Source organism: Podarcis melisellensis, assembly GCF_964234715.1.
Source record: "Podarcis melisellensis genome assembly, chromosome: 1".
Taxonomy (NCBI): Eukaryota; Metazoa; Chordata; class Lepidosauria; order Squamata; family Lacertidae; genus Podarcis; species Podarcis melisellensis.
Window position 1 is genome coordinate 28,991,657 of NC_138528.1, and position 21,677 is coordinate 29,013,333.

The window sequence follows — 21,677 nt, forward strand, 5'->3', positions numbered from 1 at the left end:
CACGGCCTCCATAAGATGAGGGGATGAGCTCTCAGACTGAAAAAGTCCCCCCCATCCCTGCTCTATGCAGACACAGAGCTATACCTAGCTTTGACTTAACAATAAATAATAATAATAATAATAATAATAATAATAATAATAATAATAATATATTATTTATACCCTGCCCATCTGGCTGAGTTTCCCCAGCCACTCTGGGCATTAAATACAGCATTAAATATTAAAAACTTGCCTATATAGGGCTGCCTTCAGATGTCTTTTAAAAATAGGATAGCTGCTTATTTCCTTGACATCTGATGGGCGGGCTTTCCACAGGGTGGGCGCCACTACGAAGAAAGCCCTCTGTCTGGTTCCCTGGTTCCCTCACTTCTCACAATGAGGGAACCGCCAGAAGGCCCTTGGCGCTGGATCTCAGTGTCCGGGCTGAACGATGAGGGTGGAGACACTCCTTCAGGTATATAGGACCAAGGCTGTTTAGGGCTTTAAAGGTCAGCACCAACACTTTGAATTGTGCTCGGAAACATACTTTAAACACGTTGGCTATATAATGCACGAAAAGCGTAATGCTGGTGGTCAACAAGAGGTTTAAAGACTCTCTCAAGGCAAATCTTAAAAAGTGTAGTATAAACACTGACAACTGGAGAACACTGGCCTGCGAGCGCCCCAACTGGAGAACAGCCACTTACAGACTCACTGTTAGGACCGTGTTCATGAAAGACAATCTTACTCAGCTACAAATGACAGAAGAAGAGGAAGAAGAAGAAGAAAGCGGGAAATGTCAGTTTTAGGATTTTTATGCCACTGCCTAGCTCACCTACCCACTCTTTTAACATACGTGCCCTTCAAGAGTACTGTATGCTGCAGCTATGATCCTGTAACCATCTCCAGACTTTGGGATGCTCCCAAGTATAGCTCAATATGGCCTTGTTCGAAGATGATTGCCTAGATTTACAGAAGCAAACACACTCATTCTTACCCATCTTACTGGATCAATCACCTGGACAATTCAGTTATTCAGGCAAAGGCTACAGACACAGAGTTCCATTTTATTGTTTCCAAATTAAATCAGCAGTTGCTGCAGCTTGGGGGTGGGGGGTAGGGTCACCTTTCATCTAAACAGGTTAACCAAGGTCTTAGATTAACTGCCAACATTTAGGTGGACCCTTGAAGGCTGACTCACACAACCAGGAAGGGTAGCCACTCCAAAAGCTGCCTATGTCAGCTTACCCCTAGTTGTCAGCCAACCACACACAGCTGCTGCCATGTGTGAAACTAAGCCTTTTGCACAACACTTGAAAACTGAGTTTCCCAGCATTTGCAGTAACACATACAAAGCTTAATCCTGCACACAGCTGCACACAAGCAGCTGGCAACGGGCAAGGAGTGGGCATCCGATTTTTAAATTTATTTATTTAGCTTACTCTGTCAAGCCTTTCCACCAGAAGGGCTTCAAAGCAGTGAACATATGAATCAACCCAATGGTTGTGCGAATCACCCTTAAGATCCTTCCCTAATTTGGAGAAGCATCTACAAGCCAATACCAATTTCAGTTATCCCCCTGGCACTGACGGAGCAGGGTAAAATGAAGACGTTGGCTTGACAGGTAAGCTAATTGTGTGTTAGCCTGAAGCACCTTCCTTCATCTGATACACTTTAGGGAGATTTTGATAAGGTCACTGGTTTAGCAGAAGAAGCCCACAGAATTTATGCTAAGTCTGCTACTCAATCCTTGCAAAAATCCTTCACATGATCCAGTGGCTAACTTGCTACAACAAGTCTAATACCAGCAGTCCAACATCTTTTCTATATGGTAAGCATACCAGGGGGAAACAATTTAGTCTTGTTGCTCTTCTTCTCTCGTAGTCCGTGTATAAATTCATCAATGCTTTCCTGACCCAACAACTCACTGAGCATGTGCAAATATCTCAAAATGAAATGGTGGTTTTCATTTTAGCGTATTGAAATTTTTAAATTAAAAAATACAAGGCTTCCTTCGTCCTTCCTCAAAGCAAGGCTACAAAGCAAGTGACTTTTGTTTACAGATGGAGAGCTTATATTACCTTTTTTATAGCTAATAATAGAACAACTTATCACTTTTGCTTTCTTAGAAAGTTAGTCTGGCTGGTTTTATACCATGTCTAAAGGACCCCAGGTACTGGGTTATAGTTCAAGGCCTTGGCAAACAGCATATGAGCTATGGCACATCCCCCATGTTTGAATGGACACCCTTATCAGCTGCTATGGTGGCCCAATACAAATGGGTACAAGGATCCTACCCTTTTAACAGCTGTGGAGAAGAGGGAATTTCAGCAGGCATGGCATGAAGTCTACACATGCTGAAATTCCCAGTTCTACACAACTATTAGAGGCCTAGGAGCCCTGCCCTATGTTGTATCTGGCCACACTAACTGCTGCATGAGCGTCCCCCTGAGCTGCTCATTTTTGTGAAGTTTTATTTTTCCAAGTAAAGTTATGATAGTTATTTGGAAACGAAGATTTCTGTCAGAAACCATACAGACAGTTAAAGAAGTTAGAGTCACTGTGACTACAGTGGTAGGGAGGGCTACATGGTACATTTTCTTAAATAAATTGCACTGCCTTTTAAAACACACACACTAGGAGCCATCCCTTTGGGTTAAGAATTGTTTTCTTCTTTCACCCCTCTCCAAGTGATGTTCAGAATCTAGGACAACTTCTACAAGGTAGATAGAAATTTATTACGGCCCCAGACTAGTTTTTCTCCTATAAGAGGTCCAGATATCAACAACAATCCGTACAATGTCACCTAACAAGAGCACAGTGACCTTTGCTTTGCAAGCTGAGATGTTTCCTGTGGCCTGAAAAATCCATTTGGTACTCAGACAGCTAAAAACACTGTTTTTAGCACACACACACAAACACACACACACACACACACACACACACAGCCCTTTTAATAACCATTTGTGCCCTTCAGCACAGAAGGGGATACACAACCACGGAGGGAAGCTGAGCGGAAGCCTGCCGTGCAGAGGCATCCAACAGTACAGAAATGGATCTGTACTCCTACCTTTGGTAAGGCAGATGAGCCCACAAAGTGGTGCAATTCGCTTGTTAACATAGTCCAAACAAAACCATGGTTTACTGGGGATGAGCAGCACGCTGGTGAGTGCTGCTCATACTGTGCCCACCCCAGCTTTTGCTGTGCAGGGAGGCAAGAAACCACAGCACTGGGTTAGAACTGGTGGAAGCCATTGCTTTGTTGTTGGTTTACTTGTCATGGTTTGCTTGGAGAGAAACTAACCATGAGTGCTGGTTCGCTAAGCCAGCACTGTGATTTGTTTCCTCTTGGCACATAAGAGGGAGAAGCAGGGTGGGTGCACTGCTCATGAATGGTCTGGCATTGCTTGTTTGGACTTTGTCTTACCATTATGTGCAACTTGGGCTTAATATAACCTTAACTGGCTTGGGAGCGGAATCACATTTTTCTAGCGACAGCATACCAGGGTTTGAGTGCTGGTATCTCACAAAAAGTGTTGAGTGGGAGTGGAGGCAATAATCCGGATCCTATACTGCAAATGAGTAATATCTCTGCATTTATTGGACAAAGACCCTATTATTTGGGAGAGTATTATCAAACAATAGGGTTGGGTAGATCTGGGGCCTTCATTTGAATGGCTTCCTTTTGCAAAAGAGCAGTTTACATTTAGGGTAGATTTCAAGACAAGGCAAAACCACTTTCCCAGAGTCACCCTACAAAGGAAAGTTATCCATTGGGGGGAAATTGAGGAAACTAGAATTAATAGGGCAGATGATTAACTGATGTTCTCCTGGCTGGCAAATTGCAAATATGCCTTCGCACCTCTTTTAATGTACACATGGCACTCATTATCAGTGAGATCTTTATTGAATAGAAAACTATATGGCATTGTTGTTGGCTATTATTTTTTGTACACCTCTTTGAAAGCCACGTGTCCCCAAAACTCTCCAGATTAAAAACAAGAAAGAGAGACTCAAGTACAGCCTGTCACCACGGCAAAGATATATCCCCACCACTGCCACTTCACAATCCAGTACAAGAGAAGGGGACAGCACAATGCTGGCAGTGAACTGGGACAAACATGAAAAGAGCCCCAAGGATGGAAAACCAGTTTTGCTTTGTTTTTAATTGTCATGGAAAGGGCCGAAGTCCTTTAAGGTGAAAAATCTATTAGGCCTATCTTTGATCCAACAACAAAGGAACAGCCCCACCTGGAGGTGACATATGGGAATAAATCAGGGAAAGCAGAAATTTATTTATTTATTTATTTTAGCTAAAATGAAATAAATAAATAAATAGAACCAAGTGCAGGCCTGCAAACCAGAGAGAAGTATCTTCTTTGTGAGTGGCATATAGCTCAATCCTATCTTGGGAATTAAATTAGACATGGTTTAAATAACTGTTCTACTAACAGTATGGAAGGACACAGACTTCAGAGAACAATATGGATGAAGGATTGCCAGAACAGGAGGGTGAGGTGGTAAAATTGGAGACAACAGATGGTGAAATGGAGAAGTCCTTCATATAAGTGCCTAGACTAGAGAAATGAAACAACCAAATGGCAGAGTTGGGAAGTTGGAGGAGTGGAATGGAGTCATGGATGAAGAGATGAAGAGACATCCTGAGCTGGCAGTGATAAAGTTGAGAGTGAAAAGTCTCTGTATACAACTTGGAATCAATTCAGATGATAAAGCTATCAAACCTCTGTCACTTTTCTTGGGGGGGGGGGAATAGAAGAAGCGTAAATGGATGGACTATTTTTAAAAAACCAAAATGGAAAACTATGGCAAATACAACAGGAAATGGGAACAGAAGATACAGAACCAGGTAAAAACTAATAAATACATAATAAGTAAAGAACTATGGAATATTATTTTAATGAATTATCATAGCTGAGAAACTCTTGTGTGGACAAAGATGGAAAAACTTATTATTGTTTAATATGGAGGAATGGTTGTTGAAGTTATTGGAGACATTGTATTGTTTTACAAAGCCCCACACAGCTTACGTTCAGGGTACCTTAGGACTGAATGAACCTTTATATTCCAGCTCAATTATTGAAATTATCTGAGGGTCATTCCCCAAGGTGGTGAGGCTCATCTGACAGTGACCCAAAACCAAGCCTTCAGAGTCCTCAGCCCAATTCTGTGGGATGCTCTTGTTTTAACCTTTAAACGTCTGCTGGAAACTTTTCTGTGCCACCAAGCTTATTCGGGCAATTAAGAAAGCATCTTTCTATCATAGTAGGTGATCCAATTTTAAATTTCTATGTGCTTTTTACATGTATATGTGGTTGTTGTGACCCACTTTGCCCCAGACTGGCAGGGGCAACCCGGTCAGATGGGCGGCATACAAATGAATAAATATATAAACTTCAGGTTTTGCTTAAGAAATAATTAAAAGGTGCAGTGGTATTAGCAGTGCTCCCAGTTTTAGGGACTGGCTGAGGTTCGGTCTCCTCCAATTCTTAGTACATTTGTATTAAAAGGTAAAGGTAAAAGGTACCCCTGCCCGTACGGGCCAGTCTTGCCAGACTCTGGGGTTGTGCGCCCATCTCACTCAAGAGGCCAGGGGCCAGCGCTGTCCGAAGACACTTCCGGGTCACGTGGCCAGTGTGACATCGCTGCTCTGGTGAGCCAGAGCTGCACACGGAAACGCCGTTTACCTTCCCGCTAGAGCGGTCCCTATTTATCTACTTGCACCCGAGGGTGCTTTCGAACTGCTAGGTTGGCAGGCGCTGGGACCGAGCAACGGGAGCGCACCCCGCCGCGGGGATTCGAACCACCGACCTTTCGATCGGCAAGCCCTAGGTGCTGAGGCTTTTACCCACAGCGCCACCCGCGTCCCTAATATTGAGCTAGCAGAGGATGTATTGTATTGTATTGTCAGCAGTCAAATCCTAGTTTGAGTTGAGGAGACAAAAAAACTCAGCAGGATCAGCCTAGCATTCTCCTGACATCATAAAAAATTCCCACTGCAGCTCCTCACACGGCATCGGAATAAATTGCTCAGATAACTTCAGCTCAAAAAAAAACGGTACCTCAGAAGTACAGAATATCCCAGTTCTGCTCGCCAAAATAAAAGAGATAATTAACCTCCCCAAATGGCCCTGACACAGCAGTTCTGAAGCCAAAAGAGTTAACTGGGAGAAAGATGCTTGCTTAATATTTCTGGAGAATCCAAGCAAGCAGGTTTGGTTTCATTTCCCTACAGAAAGAAGTAAATAGTCCCCCAATTTGCTGCCCACAAAGCGATGCTAGGAACTGCCCGGCTGTGAGAATTAGCAGCAAGAGCAGCTCACACATGAAAGGAAAACAGAGAGGAACTGATGATGTTTCCTTGAAGCTAAATAGGAGCCTGCTAGGTGCCCATGGGGAGCCCATTCCCTGCTTAATCTTCTTTCTGTGTAATTGTTTCCTAATGACGATGTCCTTGTTTGGCCCCAGCAGGCTCAGGGACCGGGCCTGGCACTGAGGTTTCCTATCTCCCAACTACCATTTATGCCTCTTCTATTAAGCAGCACAGACTATTAATTACAGGGCATTGTCCACAATCACAGCAGACACCATCTCCAGGGGTAAAGCAACAGCTACAAGGTGATAAGTGAAAAACAGAGTGTACCTGTACTAGTTAAAAGCATGAGAGCAAAGTCTCTCATATGACAACTCAGAGATTTCCATCTCTTGCGCACCGAAATAATATTCTGTACCACAAAACAAGTTTTGGAAGGAAGCACATACAAAACTAGGGTTGCCGTATTCCCAAAAGTGAAAATCAGGACAAAGTTGTTTTTCCCCCTTTTTTCCTTTGTTTTTGGGTCAAAGTTGTTGAACTTCTTTTGGGAACATCTCCCCCAAAAACATTTGGGGGCTTTTCTTTGATTTTTTAAAGCATATTTTGGAAGAAGAATAAATTGCCCTGCTTGCCAGTTTTCCCAGACATTTTGCCGATTTAGCAAAAATCCTCCCAGGCGCCATTTTGCTGCCTGATTCCCGGATGTGTCCAGGAAAACCCAGACGTATTGCAGCCCTATACGAAACTCCAGTACAGTGGTACCTCGGGTTAAGTACTTAATTTGTTCCGGAGGTCCGTTCTTAACCTGAAACTGTTCTTAACCTGAAGCACCTCTTTAGCTAATGGGGCCTCCCGCTGCCGCCATGCCGCCAGAGCGAAAAAAAAGAAAACCAGCAAGCTGGTTTAAGGCTTTCCACACAGGAAGTGGAACAAAGCAAATACTCCAACTCTGCACAGCCTTTTTTTTCTCCTTCACCATGACTTGGAAGCCATACTGCTATGGTTAAAAGGAGAGTTCAGCTTCTTAAGGAAGTCCAGTAGTGATTACAGGTTTGATTGAACACTGTCCACCAGAGAGTGAAGTGGATTTCAATTAAGTATTTTTATTTTTTACGGAGAGCACTGAACAGACTGGTGGACATCAGGTTTCTATCCATCCAGGTCTAGCCTGGGGAGGTTCAAGGCTATAGGCTTCAAGGCACACAGAGAGAGCACAGCAAACATCTTCTTGATACGCATTGCACTAACTAACCACTAACCTTGGCAAGGCTTGAATGCTGAATCATGAACAACTAGGCTGCCAAGTAAGAAGGATGCAGCTGAGATGAACTGAGCCTTTCCCCCATACATTAACCGAAAAAACATCAGCCGGCGCCTGACAGAGGTTAATGAGGCCATGGAGACACAAGGCCAAGGGTCAAAGCTTCGGGGGGGGGGGGGCTATTGGCAACAACCATCCAACCACAAGCTGCCTGCAGCACAGAAGCAAACCACAATCAACTCTTCTGTAGGTAAAGGTGTCAAGGTCATTATCGCTCCTAATCAATTGCACTAGGGCCAAGGAAGATTCCAGAATGGCAGGATTGCAGTCTAGAAGCTTCAGATCTTTCAGAAATCTGCATCCCTTAACAGCAAGGGGCACCAGCCTTCTCAGCACTGTGTGCACGTTTGGATTATGGAGCAAGAGCCGTGGGTGCCACACCCTCTGCCTCCCCCTGCCTCCAGAAAGAAAGAGAAAACACACACACACACACACACACACGAGGTCACGTTTCCAATGAATCTGGGTGCAAGTCATGTATTGCTGCAAAACTCTCTAGTTGCTGTTGCTGCTACTTCTACTGATTTTCCGCTTCTTTCTGCAGTGTGAGATGGGCAGCAGTTGTCCAGCCAACTTCCCCCTGGTCTCTTCTGAACTGCATACAGCATAACTTAATCTGACCATGATTTCTTTCTCTTTCATCACTCTTTTGGGATGCTCTCAGTTTAACTTTCCAGTTAGTTGCTTAGGTGGCAATATATATGTATATTACCTTAGCATCTTCTCAGGCACAAAGTAGGCATGGCATTAAATGCATCTTTGCATTTACCGTGCACTTTTTAAATAATGCAAGTAGCAGCCACCATGGAGAAAGGGTGAGAACAGATAAATCTTGGTATCATTGCAGGCGGGTGGCGGGGGTTAACACTTTCCTCCCCTGCTTATTTTGTTTCGTCATTTAGTCATGTCCGACTCTTCGTGACCCCATGGACCAGAGCACGCCAGGCACTCCTGTCTTCCACTGCCTCCCACAGTTTGGTCAGACTCATGCTGGTAGCTTCAAGAACACTGTCCAACCATCTCATTCTCTGTCGTCCCCTTCTCCTTGTGCCCTCCATCTTTCCCAACATCAGGGTCTTTTCCAGGGAGTCTTCTCTTCTCATGAGGTGGCCAAAGTATTGGAGCCTCAGCTTCAGGATCTGTCCTTCCAGTGAGCACTCAGGGCTGATTTGCTTGAGAATGGATAGGTTTGATCTTCTTGCTATCCATGGGACTCTCAAGAGTCTCCTCCAGCACCATAATTCAAAAGCATCAATTCTTCAGCAATCAGCCTTCTTTATGGTCCAGCTCTCACTTCCATACATCACTACTGGGATTCTGAATAGAATTTGCTTCTCTGAAGCTACTATTTTCTTTAGGAAGAAAGATCCAATTAGCAACAATGGGACCTTTTCCCCCAGGGCAAATAGCACCATCAGCTAAGCTATTGTGCATCAGGTCCACAAAAGGGGAGGAAAGCATTAACCCCCTGCCTGCCACAATCCTAGACACTCAAAGAGCCCTGCACTGTACTTTGAAGCCCAAAGTGTCTTCTCACATAACATCATTGTGATGTTAGGTGGGCAGCCCCACCCACTAATCAAAGGATCTTTTCTAGACCACTGGCCAGATGCAGTTTCCCCACCCATTAAGAAGGTCATACTCAGAGTAGAGCCACCAATGTTAATAGGTCTACTCTTGATTATTACTTCATTGGATCTCTCCCCATGGTTTAACTTGCGGTTTTATTTTTTAGCATTGTATGATGGCTTCAGCAATTGTTATTTTGGTTTGTATTTTTATTTTGAATGGAAGCCACCTCAGGCGAGTAGCTACCCTAAAAGGAGACTAAATTTTTTTAAAAAATAATTATTTAAAGTCTTCCCACAGATCCTCTCTGGTGTTCCAAGGTGCCCTCTTGGAAGTGACCCCACACTCAAAAACATGGGTGATGGTGGCCCCAAAGAGAGCATTCTCTGCAGCAGGATCCAAACAATGGAACTCCCTCCCCATGCAAGTGTATCAAGCATCTCCATTATATAGCTTCTGGAGTTTTGCTGAAGACACACCTTCTAACCTTGGCCCTTGACAGTTAAGGTTTATGTGAGCACACCTTTTTTTGAGATATATTGGTTGCTTTCCTAAATAATTTTACTCAATGTTAACATTGTACGATAATATGGTTGCAACCCACCCGGGAATCTTGTGGTGAAGGGCAGGCATGAAATCTAACAAACAAAAGAACAAAGCTGCCACCATTCAGTCTTCAGCAAGAGGCTCCAGGAACAGAAGCAACTCCAGATAAGAAATGTAAGGCATCAGGAGAAACATCATAATTTTTATCCTTAATGGATAATGTGTCAGGTTCTGTTTTTAAATCGCACTTCTCAGGAACATCCAAACAACTCCATCAGATGCTGCCCTTAGTTTGCTTAGTCGTTTCTCATTTCTTCAGGAAGCTGGATCCACATAACTTTCCTTTTCATTCTCCCAAAGACCAGGGGTCAGCAAACTTTTTCAGCAGGGGGCCAGTCCACTGTCCCTCAGACTTTGTGGAGGGCCAGATTATATTTTTTGGAGGGGGCGGGGGGGAAATGAACGAATTCGTATGCCCCACAAAACACCCAGATATGCATTTTAAATAAAAGCACACATTCTACTCATGTAAGAACACCAGGCAGGCCCCACAAATAACCCAGAGATGCAGTTTAAATAAAAGGACACATTCTATTCATGTAAAACACGCTGATTCCCGGACCGTCCATGGGCCGGATTTAGAAGGCAACTGGGCTGAATCCGGCCCCCAGGCCCTAGTTTGCCTACCCATGTCCCAATCCAACTCTCTCTCACACACACATTTATCTTCCCTGTAGCCACTGCCTTCTACCCAAGGATTCCTGATAACCCGATCAAGTAATCTGTGTTTTTACATCTGCACTAGCTGAATTACCAACTCTATGCATCATTCCAGGCTGTGGGAAGTCAAATCCATTTCTTCTCCGGCCCTTAAGACTGCAAAGTCAGCAATCAGGTGGGCTTGTTTTGAAAATGGCCTTTGGTAAGGTACTCTCCCCTCCTGTTGGCCCTTTACCTGTGATTTGACAGACTCATATTCTTCTGTCCCGCGTGAAACACTCCGGAGAGAAGTGAGGTAGTCAAAGGTAATAACTGCTGTCTGCAAAACAAGTCAGAAACAACAGCATAAGCAAAGTATCCTATGGCTCGTTTTACTAAAATGAGTTTGTGGTTGATCCAGATGTATGGTCCTTTCTTAAGCCATTGGGCTTCACTGCTCCCACTTCTACCCATTTAGAAATGAATCCTCAGTTCAGAAAGCTACCAGAGCATCCCAAGCACACTGGGTCCTCACCTTCCTCTTAAAACCTTTGGCACTTTGTTTAGAACTCATTTCCAAATTCAGGTTTACCCTAAAGCGTGGGCAGGCTTCAGAATGGTCAGATTGTCTCTGAGCACATTCTCATCCTGGGAATTTGTTTTCACTGAACTCAAAATGATTTTACCAAAAAGTCCCTTCCAGGTTTCAGCCTTTTCTCCATTACAGCAGCAGAAATGAAAATGTCATTTTGTCAAAGAGTTGTGAGTCAAAAACCCTTCCTGATCTCCTACAAGCCATCCAGAGATCTACCAGTAGATCTCTATCTACTTTCTGCCCACCAATACCGAAAAATATATAGGGCAAGTGTAAAAAAAAATTACAAGAATTATGGACTACCTTTTAGGGAATAATCTCAATAGTACAACCTTTCTGACGAATAGATCAGGGGTTTTCTAATTCAGACATGCAGAACATGAAGTCAGGAACTCAGTGAAAACAATGGTCTGCCCTGGCCTGTCGGATGTTCATCAACAAGGGACTCAACAGTCTGAAGTCCTGACAGAAAGCAGCCTAAAGCTGGTGGCATCACAATCTACTATAGTGACATCATACCTGTTGTCATAGTGATTAAATATTAGGCCTTAGCATGGATACTGCTTGGATACCAAGACAACAAATAATGATCCTATCACACACCAAAAGCATAGGTCCAGATGGTTCTGCAATGGACAGAAGTGCAGCAAGTGATGTTTCTCCTACAGAGCTGCAGAGATGATGAAAACTGCAGCTGATGAATCTCTGACAGCTTTTGAAGGCACATACTACCATCTCTCAGAAAACAGAAAGGTGGCAAATGTAAATTAGAGCAACACCAGACTACTGGGGATCCAATGAGCTGACGGGGAGGGATCTGATGCAAATCTGAGCCTGTATTTAGAGAGGTGGGTTGTGAGAGAATGGAAGCAGAAGGGATGGTGTTCACAACGTACCTGTAACATTTGCTTAAGATTGCTCTCAACCTTGAGAACGGTGGACCTAAACCAATCCATCCAATCATCTCAAGAATCAAGAACATTCATATCCTTCTATCAGTTAGGGAGCCTGTGGCCCTACAGAACCTGTTGGACTGCAGTTCCCATCAACCCCGGTCAGCATTACCAACGGTCAGGAATGATGGGTGTTGTAGTTTAGCAACATCTGGAGACCCACAGGCTCCCCATCCCTGCTCTGTTGCACGGGGGTGGGTAGGGAATGACAGAAGTGCTCAGTAAATGGGTATCAGCATTCCTTTAATATAAATCTCTAGGTCCCAGCTTACTGATTTTTGTTGTGTTGTTGTTTAGTCGTTTAGTCGTGTCCAACTCTTCATGACCCCATGGACCAGAGCACGCCAGGCACTCCTGTCTTCCACTGCCTCCCGCAGTTGGTCAAACTCATGCTGGTAGCTTCGAGAACACTATCCAACCATCTCGTCCTCTGTAGTCCCCTTCTCCTTGTGCCCTCAATCTTTCCCAACATCAGGATCTTTTCCAGGGAGTCGAGTCTTCTCATGAGGTGGCCAAAGTATTGGAGCCTCAACTTAACAATCTGTCCTTCCAGTGATTTTTGTACTTTCGATTAAAATAATGTTGATACCCACCTCCTGCACAATTTCTGTCATATTTTATATCAGCTTTTCCCTAGATTCTTTCTATATTCCTTTTACAAGTTTCCCTTTTTCATCAAATGTCGCAACACAAGTGCTCTAAAATATGGATTCCTGATGAAAAACGCCCGCTGTAAACCAGAAATACTCAAATCAGGTTTATTACATGGCAACATATAAGTCCTGTGGATTTCAAGATGACTTTATGCTTTCCCTCACACAAGATGCCAGAATGAAACTTACTGTGGCAAATGCTCTGCCTACTCGAACAACTCCAAAATCGTTGGGATCCAGGTGCTTGTTGCCATACAGGTAAAACCCAGTGGTGGCTGCTGCTGCAGTGGCCAACGATGCGAGTTTTAAAGCCCTTCTGGCCATGGCAGCAAACACTGAGGAGAAATAAAGCAGGAGTCATGACTTGATGGGGCAGATGTGAGAGAGATTCTCAAATGAGTTGGCAGAATGAGAATTACAAGACAAATGGAGGGTGCATGGGCCTAGATTTGGGGAATGGGAATCCCAGACATTCCCATTACAATGTCAAATTTTCCTTTGTGTGCAGAAGGAACCAGGTTAAAGACCTTGCATCTCCAGTTAAAGTTATTTCATGCAGCAGATCCCTGCTTGAGAACTTGGAGAGTCACTACAAATCAAAGGAAGCAGTTCTGTGTTTGATGAATCAATGATCTCAGGCTCTGTGAGTACAAGACAACCTCCTCTGTTCATATGTAGGCTAAACTTTACAGCAAAGTCTTTCTTAACTATAGCAACCACCAAGTACCGTACGTTAGCCAGGATGGTCACAGAATCTTCCATTTTAGGTTTGCACTCAGTGGGTGGGGACCTTCAAAACCATATTTTTCTTTAACGAATAAAGTTTTGATTCCTATTGCTTTCCTTTTATAGTAGCTGTTGAGGCCTAGTTCTTTTTGGCAGCAATTGCTTTTAAAGAAATCCACCTTCCTTTTCAGCTCTCTTTCCCCCACCTCCTTCCTTTTATTATTTTTTAAGAACCTGTGCCTGAAAACTCCATCTGCTACCATTGTTTATTCTCACCTGAAGCCATATTGTGCCATTTGTGTCATCACGACTATTGCCATCTCCACTAATTGCAACACCTACCACAGGATGGCGGCTTCAAGGGGGGGGGTGCAGAGTGGCAGCTGAGCTTTTAAGCAACAAAGACACCTGGTTTTGTGCTAATTTCTCTTTGCAATAAAAATGGAGTTATTAAAAATATATAAGGTGAAAACAACAGTTAGAATAAATTGCTTTGGAAATTTTCCACAAGGCATCGGTGTGCTTCTCGCATGTAAACGAGCGACTATGACATCCCTGGAGGGAATCGTAAATGTATGTATGTTTTTAACACCCCGATTCTCAACAGCAGAAATCCTACTGAAGCTTTGCAATTGCAAAAGATGTGAGAACCAGAGTGCAAGTGTAAGTTCATTTCATTATTAAAACTGTTGGTGTCAATTAGTGACTTTGTGCGCTAGAAGTTTTCTGCTAGGTGTTTAGGATTGTTCCAGTCCTTGTTTCCACAGTCTCGCATTTGATGCTATGTAGCACCTGCAGCAAAACTCTTTTAGAAAGCAGGTTCAATGTTGTTGAGTCATAAGAACATAAAAAGAGCCTGCTGGATCATGCCAGTGGCCCATCTATTCCAGCATCCTGTTATCACAGTCATCAGCCAGATGCCCCTGGAAGGCCTGCAAGCTGTACATGTGCACAACTGCACTCTGCCCACCTGCAACTTCCAGCAACTGGTCTTCAGACACACACTGTGGTGTGTAGCCGTTGACAGCTGTGTCCTCCATGCATTCGTCCAATCCTCTTTTTAAACCATCCACGTTGGTGGTCCTTCAATTTCCAGTAGAAAGGCAAGGAAAGACAAATAGCATGGGGCTCCTATAAATCTAGCATAGATGTTTCAATTGTAGTCACAGTGATGCAACCTATCTCTACCATTTAAATCATGTAATTGTAGGAAGCGAGAATAACAAGAGATCCATCCTGCAACGATATCAGCATGATCAAAATCCTTACCATTTCAATGTGTTCGCTAAGGGCACCCAACAGGCCTCAGCTACAAGTAAGGCATTTAGCACTGCTGTTCCCGTGCTGTGGAACACTCTTCCAGCAAAGGTACACAGGTATCCTCACTTTTAACTTTCAGGGGTCTCTTGAAGATCTTTCTGTGCTGATTGGCCTTTGCAGCTGTTTAGCCAGTCACTTTAATTATTATTTGCAATGTTTTTTAACGGTGTTTTATGTTTTATTGTTGCACAACGCCCCGATATTTTCTGATATGGCTGTATAGAAATACTTTTTTAAGTAAAAACACAAATATTGGGGAGGAGAATTAGGCCAACTTTTGTTAAGAAAAAAGGCCAAAAGTTAGTTTTCTAAAAGGGCATAGAGACATCAACACAGGCTTTCCATATACACTTTTCAACTGGCTGGATGCCCAAGTGGCAAGCCCATCGAAAGGCATGCAAGAACTTTGTGCCTCATTTCATCTAACAAAGGGGTGGCTAACCTGTGGTCCACCAGGTGTTGAATTACAATTCCCATAATCTCTGGCCATTGGCTACGCTATGCTATGAACCTTTCGTTAAGAGATATAGTCAACAAAATACATACCTACTCAGAAATAAGTTTCATTGAGTTCAGTGGGGCTTACTTGCAGGTAAGTGAGCACAGGACTGCAGCCTAAATGTGTTCATCCTTAAGGAAGATCAACATTTTCCAGTTATGCAAACAGCGCTCACTAAATTGGCCTCTGCATTTTAAATGTTTGTTTTGCTATTGGGATTGTAGTTCCGTTTGTGTTTCTCAAGCTGGTCTCTGACTGTAATAAATTTCATGTTTCATGGCCTCTGCCTTCAGTGCCAAACTTTATTTTCCCAGACATGGGTCTGTGAGATTCACCATTGACTCTCCTTCCGAATGAGACGCGATGGGAGGAGCATGGCCAGCAGTACCTGAAGCTGTTGACAAATCACCCGATCTTGGTTCCCCCAACCTACAAGCAGAGAAATTTCAGGTGGACTGTTGTGGGTGGGGCGAGAGTGGGTGGCAGGTGAATGATCGGCCGAGCTCTTACGTAAAGCGAGCCGGGGACTGAATACGGTAGTAAAAAGGGGACACGAAGATCAAGGGGGACTGAGAGCACTTCTGGAAAAACTAAAAGGTCAGGACACGGTGCTACTGGGCAAATCGACACACTGAAATGAGCGTTGAATGAAGCCGGTCCCATAAGTGGGGCTAGGAAGGAATGCAGCGCATAGGTGAAGTGGATACGGAAGGACCCTAAATTTACTTTCGTGACTGGGCTACGGGGACGTGCGGGGGAGGTCCCATTTCGGCCCCTTCGAACCCCTTGCTGTCTTCTCATTCATTACTCGACGTTCTAGATTCCACAAAGGTTTGTCCCTCCGCCGGAATGGCTCCAAAGGGGACCCTCTGCCCGCCCCGTCCCCGTCCCCCTGATCTGGCCGTCCAGCCACAGCCAACAAGGACAGCGCCGCTCTCCACACTTACCGGCTTTCTGGGCACAGGGACGCTTTTATTCGGCGGAATCCAAGGTTCCTCCCCTCTCTTTCCCACCCCCTGCTTCCCGCACGTAGTACAGGCTTTCCCCCTGCCGGGGATGCTGGGACTTGTAGTTTTCTCGCGGATGCCAAAGCCTCGGGATCTGTAGGGGCTCCTGGGCTTCGAAGAACTACAAGGCCGGAGCCACCGGGCGAGCTCATTGAAAGGGAAGAGGGGAGGTGGGTGAAGCGCCGGTGTGTTTTGCTGTCAGCCGGAGAGGCCGCCTTCGCTGACACCTGTTTGTAGGTCAGCCTTTTACATGTGTCCACCTGTATCAGCAACAAAGCTGGTAGTTTTGCAATAGGCAAGCATGTCGTGCTCTGTGAAAGCTAGTGGGGAAAACAGGACAAACCGCTCCTGCTTTCAAGACAAGCCTGGCAAATCTGGAAATATAATTAATGATTTGATACATCTGATAGTCTGTACTTGTTTTAACTCATGTGTAAACTATTCATTCTACCTATTATATATGTGTTGTGTTTACATCAGAGGCCACTTCTGAGTAAACACATTTAGGATTGTACTGCTACCTGCCTGCCCCACCCCCGAGCCACCAGTATATTATAGTAATTTGTTAATATACCAGTATAATATTTGGTGGAAGCCAGTCTGATAATTTGCTTGAAGGGTGGGGGTAGAAAACCTATAATTAATAGATACATTAAGTGGGTGCAACAGAGTAGTGTTTTAATTTGTTGGAAGCTGCCCAGAGTAGCCAGGGTAACCCAGTCAGATGGGCGGCATATAAAAAAGTTGTTGTTGTTGGTTTGGTGTTCTACGTTAAGGTTTGCACTGATGCATCCCTAATGAGGTTACTCATAATGCAGGGGAATACAACCAACTGGGTGGCAAAATTATAACCAGATTTGCACTGACGGTATCATATATGTGTTGTTGGCATCCATCTGTCTCAGGAAACAATGGAGAAGTTCATCTTAGGAGGTGAAAGACAGTTTAGTATTAAAGTATTAATTTACACAAACCTTCACTGGAAATCTTTTTCTATAGACCCCAGCTGCTCCTGCCAGACCATACAAAGACCATAACGTAGGTATTCTACTACAGTGGTACCTCGGGTTAAGTACTTAATTCGTTCCGGAGGTCCGTTCTTAACCTGAAACTGTTCTTAACCTGAAGCACCACTTTAGCTAATGGGGCCTCCTGCTGCTGCCGCACCGCCGGAGCACAATTTCTGTTCTCATCCTGAAGCAAAGTTCTTAACCCGAGGTTCTATTTCTGGGTTAGCAGAGTCTGTAACCTGAAGCGTATGTAACCTGAGGTACCACTGTATTCTGCTACACTGGTAGCCCTCAGTGAGGCCCTAAGCGAGGTCAGAATGAGACAGTGTTTTTGAAATTCCCCTAAGGCTGCCAATAGTCAATGAGGGGGTCATCATCAGCCTTATGCTTGTGCTGACATCCTCAAGGATTGCACTAGGAACAAAGACCCAGATACGGGTAGGAAGGCCAGAATGGAAGACAGCAGAAACTCCAATGGGTTCTATGTGGAGCTAACTTCAGGCACTAGGCCTCTTGGCAGAAAAACTCTGCATCACAAAGATGTCTGCAAACGTGGCATCAAGGCTGGCAACATTAACCCCACTTTATGTGAATCCCTTGCAGACGACCACAGTGCCTGAAGACAGACAGGTCGTGTATCCACAGCAATGACCAGCAAAGGAACAACCCTGTCTGGAGGCGGTTGGAGGATGGATGGCAGCTAACAGATTGAGGTTGAATCCTGACAAGACAGAAGTACTGTTTTGGAGGGAGAGGAGGGGGGCAGGTGTGGAGGACTCCCTGGTCCTGAATGGGGTAACTGTGCCCCTGAAGGACCAGGTGCGCAGCTTGGAAGTCATTTTGGACTCACAGCTGTCCATGGAGGCACAGGTCAATTCTGTGTCCAGGGCAGCTGTTTACCAGCTCCATCTGGTACGCAGGCTGAGACCCTATCTGCCCGTGGACTGTCTTGCCAGAGTGGTGCATGCTCTAGGTATCTCTCGCTTGGATTACTGCAATGTGCTCTATGTGGGGCTACCTTTGAAAGTGACCTGGAAACTACAACTAATCCAGAATGCGGCAGCTAGACTGGTGACTGGGAGCGGCTGCTGAGACCACATAACACCGGTCTTGAAAGATCTACATTGGCTCCCAGTACGTTTCCGAGCACAATTCAAAGTGTTGGTGCTGACCTTTAAAGCCCTAAACGGCCTCGGTCCAGTATACCTGAAGGAGCGTCTCCACCCCCATCATTCTGCCCGGACGCTGAGGTCCAGCGCCGAGGGCCTTCTGGCAGTTCCCTCATTGCGAGAAGCCAAGTTACAGGGAACCAGGCAAAGGGCCTTCTTGGTAGTGGCACCCACCCTTTGGAACGCCCTCCCACCAGATGTCAAAGAGAACAACAACTACCAGACTTTTAGAAGACATCTGAAGGCAGCCCTGTTTAGGGAAGCTTTTCATGTTTAACAGACCAATGCATTTTAATATTTTGTTGGAAGCCGTCCAGAGTGGCTGGGGAAACCCAGCCAGATGGGCAGGGTATAAAAAATTGTTGTTGTTGTTGTTACCACTGGGAGGAGGGCAGACAGAAGAAATGCCATAGTGTACCCACAGCAGCAAAACAGGACACCTTCATCTGCCCCACCTATAATAAAACATATCTCCCCCATATCCTTCTGTACAACCACAGCAGGCACTGGAACTCTCCAGCGGTTTGACTTTACCCCCAGATGGAGGACAACAAGAGGGAATTTGAATGACAAGCTACCCTGTAGAATTTCCCTCTTATGCAAATTAAAAGGTGCAAGAGGGGCTGGCCTCCTTTGTATCGGGCTAATTTACTGTCCATTAAATGTCAAATGCAACCAAGCCACAGAGAAAGGAAGATAAGAGTGGCTTTATTGTATCTGCAAAGCACTTTACACAGTGGCAGCCATAGGACTTAGACCTTCAAGATGCACTCTGCCCATCAGCTCACTTTGGCAAAAATACTGTTTTACGACGTTTACTTCCCTTTTCCGTATAATAGGCAAAACCTCCAGTAGTTCCTTCCATACCCCAGCTCACATTCAATATATCAAGAATCAAAATCCTCCATAAGATGGATCCCCCCCCCAACATCTCTCCACTGCCACCACTGACAATAATCAAGGATAAATGTGCTCATTAGGAACAATGGAAGTGTTGATGACAAGGGAAAACATTTGCAGGTGTGAGGGATGAAGCTTCCTGTACAGCTGGCTTTTAACTCGGGCCTCCCTACCACCAGAAAGGAGAATAATGACGAACATCACCATTTCCAGGAAGATGGAGCTGATTTCTTTTCTAAAGCTGTGCTAGAATAATTATGATGATGCTAAACAGATTTTTAAAAAAAAAAAAGTTTAAAATACATTTTCTAGGAGAATCAAGAAAGAGAGCAGAGCATCTTTTACTGAGCTGTAGAATTGTCAATATAGAGATGCTCTTTCTGGGACACCAATAAGCTTGTTTTGCACTTCCCTGACTTGGTAGGAAGTTTCAGGGGCAGACTTTCTACAGTGCCAGTTTCCTAGGGAGAGGAGAGTACTAGAGGCTTACAGAGATTTTGAAATTTGGGGGGAGAATGTAGCCACCAAGATCCCTTCAGCGCCCCTTGTTACCAGCCACAGAGGCAATGCCATCAGTGGTTCAGTGGAGACGCGCTGATGCCCAGCTCTGTTTCTCTGAAACATCCAAATCAGGAGAGGTCATGCAGGAGACCTGTCCAACAGTTCCTTTCAGCCTCCAGCCAAGCAGATAGGGAAGAATGTCCAGTAAATAGTACCCACTAATGTTCATGTGCCTTGCAGGCTGCTGAACCCTGTGGCATTCCAATTTAATTTGAAATACTTTATTGTCAGATGGTGACAGCAGCCACGAAATTAAAAGACGCCTGCTTCTTGGGAGAAGGGCAATGACAGGCCTAGACAGCATCTTGAGAAGTAGAGACATCACCTTGCCAACAAAGGTTCGTATAGTTAAAGCTATGGTTTTCCCAGTAGTGATGTATGGAAGTGAGAGCTGGACCATAAAGAAGGCTGATCGCCGAAGAATTGATGCTTTTGAATTATGGTGCTGGAGGAGACTCTTGAGAGTCCCATGGACTGCAAGAAGATCAAACCTCTCCATACTGAAGGAAATCAACCCTGAGTGCTCACTGGAAGGACAGATTGTGAAGCTGAGGCTCCAGTACTTTGGCCACCTCATGAGAAGAGAAGACTCCCTGGAGAAGACCCTGATGTTGGGAAAGATGGAGGGCACAAGGAGAAGGGGACGGCAGAGGACGAGATGGTTGGATAGTGTTTTCAAGGTTACCAGCATGAGTTTGACCAAACTGCGGGAGGCAGTGGAAGACAGGAGTGCCTGGCGTTCTCTGGTCCATGGGGTCACGAAGAGTCGGACACGACTAAACGACTAAACAACAACACAACTTGTATACAGTGAGATTACACGATTAATGTAGATCCCTAAGTTGTTCCCACAATATATTTTAATAATAATAATAATAATAATAATAATAATAATAATAATAATAATAATAAAAAATATTATTTATACACTGCCCTCCCAAGCCAAGACCGGGCTCAGGGCGGCTAACACCAGGTATAAAAACAATTGATTAAAATACAACTTAAAAACAATATTAAAATACAACATTAAAATGCAGCCTCTTTTCAGTAGAAACTCAAATCAAAAACTTTTTTTGGGATGAAAACGTCAAATCTTCATCAAGGCCAACTATCCAGACTATTCCTATGTGGGCCAGAAAAAAGCCAGGGAAGTCCCCAAATAGGAATTCCATCACAGAAGGAGAAAGGAAAAAGGAAAGACGGGGGAGGGGATCAAATTGATTCCAAGCCAACTCTGTCTTACAGGCCCTGCAGAAAGAAATCAGATCCTGCAGGGCCCTGGCCTCATGAGATAGAGCTTTCCACCAGGCTGGAGCCAATGTTGAAAAGGCCCTGGCTCTGGTTAAGGCTAATCTGACTTCCTTAGGGCCTGGGACCTCTAGGGTGTTGCTACAAGTACATTAATTGTTTTTTTTTTTTAATAAAAATTTTTATTAAGATTTTTTACAGATACATATTTAACAAACAGAATAGGTTTCATAACATCCTTTCATTCTATTGTGGACTCCCTCACAAATTCCAAGCAAATTATCATCTTGTTTATGATCTTAAGTGCAGTATTTAGATTAAACTCAAATAAAAAATTATAATTTAATGGTAGACAGTTATTTCTGCTCTGGCTTCCTTGTTAGGATTCAACCAAATTACAGTACTTTTGTAAATAAATCTTAAATTTCTTCCAGTCTTCTTCAACCCTCTCCTCTCCCAGGTCGCGGATTCTGCCAGTCATCTCAGCTAGTTGCATATAGTCCATCAGCTGCATCTGCCATTCTTCCAGTGTGGGTAGATCTTGAGTTTTCCAGCTCTTAGCAATAAGTATCCTTGCCGCCGTTGTAG

General features: G+C 44.4%; 1 protein-coding gene across 4 annotated transcripts in view; it reads right to left on the reverse strand.

Moving 5' to 3' along the window:
- ADCK1 (aarF domain containing kinase 1) overlaps nt 1–16,602 on the reverse strand; it is a 102,951-nt gene extending 86,349 nt beyond the window's left edge. The window contains exons 1-3 of one of the 4 annotated variants that reach the window (XM_081912478.1): nt 16,142–16,602; nt 12,839–12,984; nt 10,705–10,788 (exon numbers count right to left, since the gene is read on the reverse strand). In XM_081912478.1, the coding sequence (XP_081768604.1) occupies nt 10,705–10,788; nt 12,839–12,973 (219 nt within the window). In that variant the 5' untranslated portion in view covers nt 12,974–12,984; nt 16,142–16,602. Of the gene's footprint in view, nt 1–10,704; nt 10,789–11,134; nt 11,186–12,838; nt 12,985–15,241; nt 15,388–16,141 lie in introns of those variants that run through there. The other 3 variants (XM_081912475.1, XM_081912476.1, XM_081912477.1) reach the window with 3 other exon arrangements.
- Nucleotides 16,603–21,677: the final 5,075 nt, after the last annotated feature.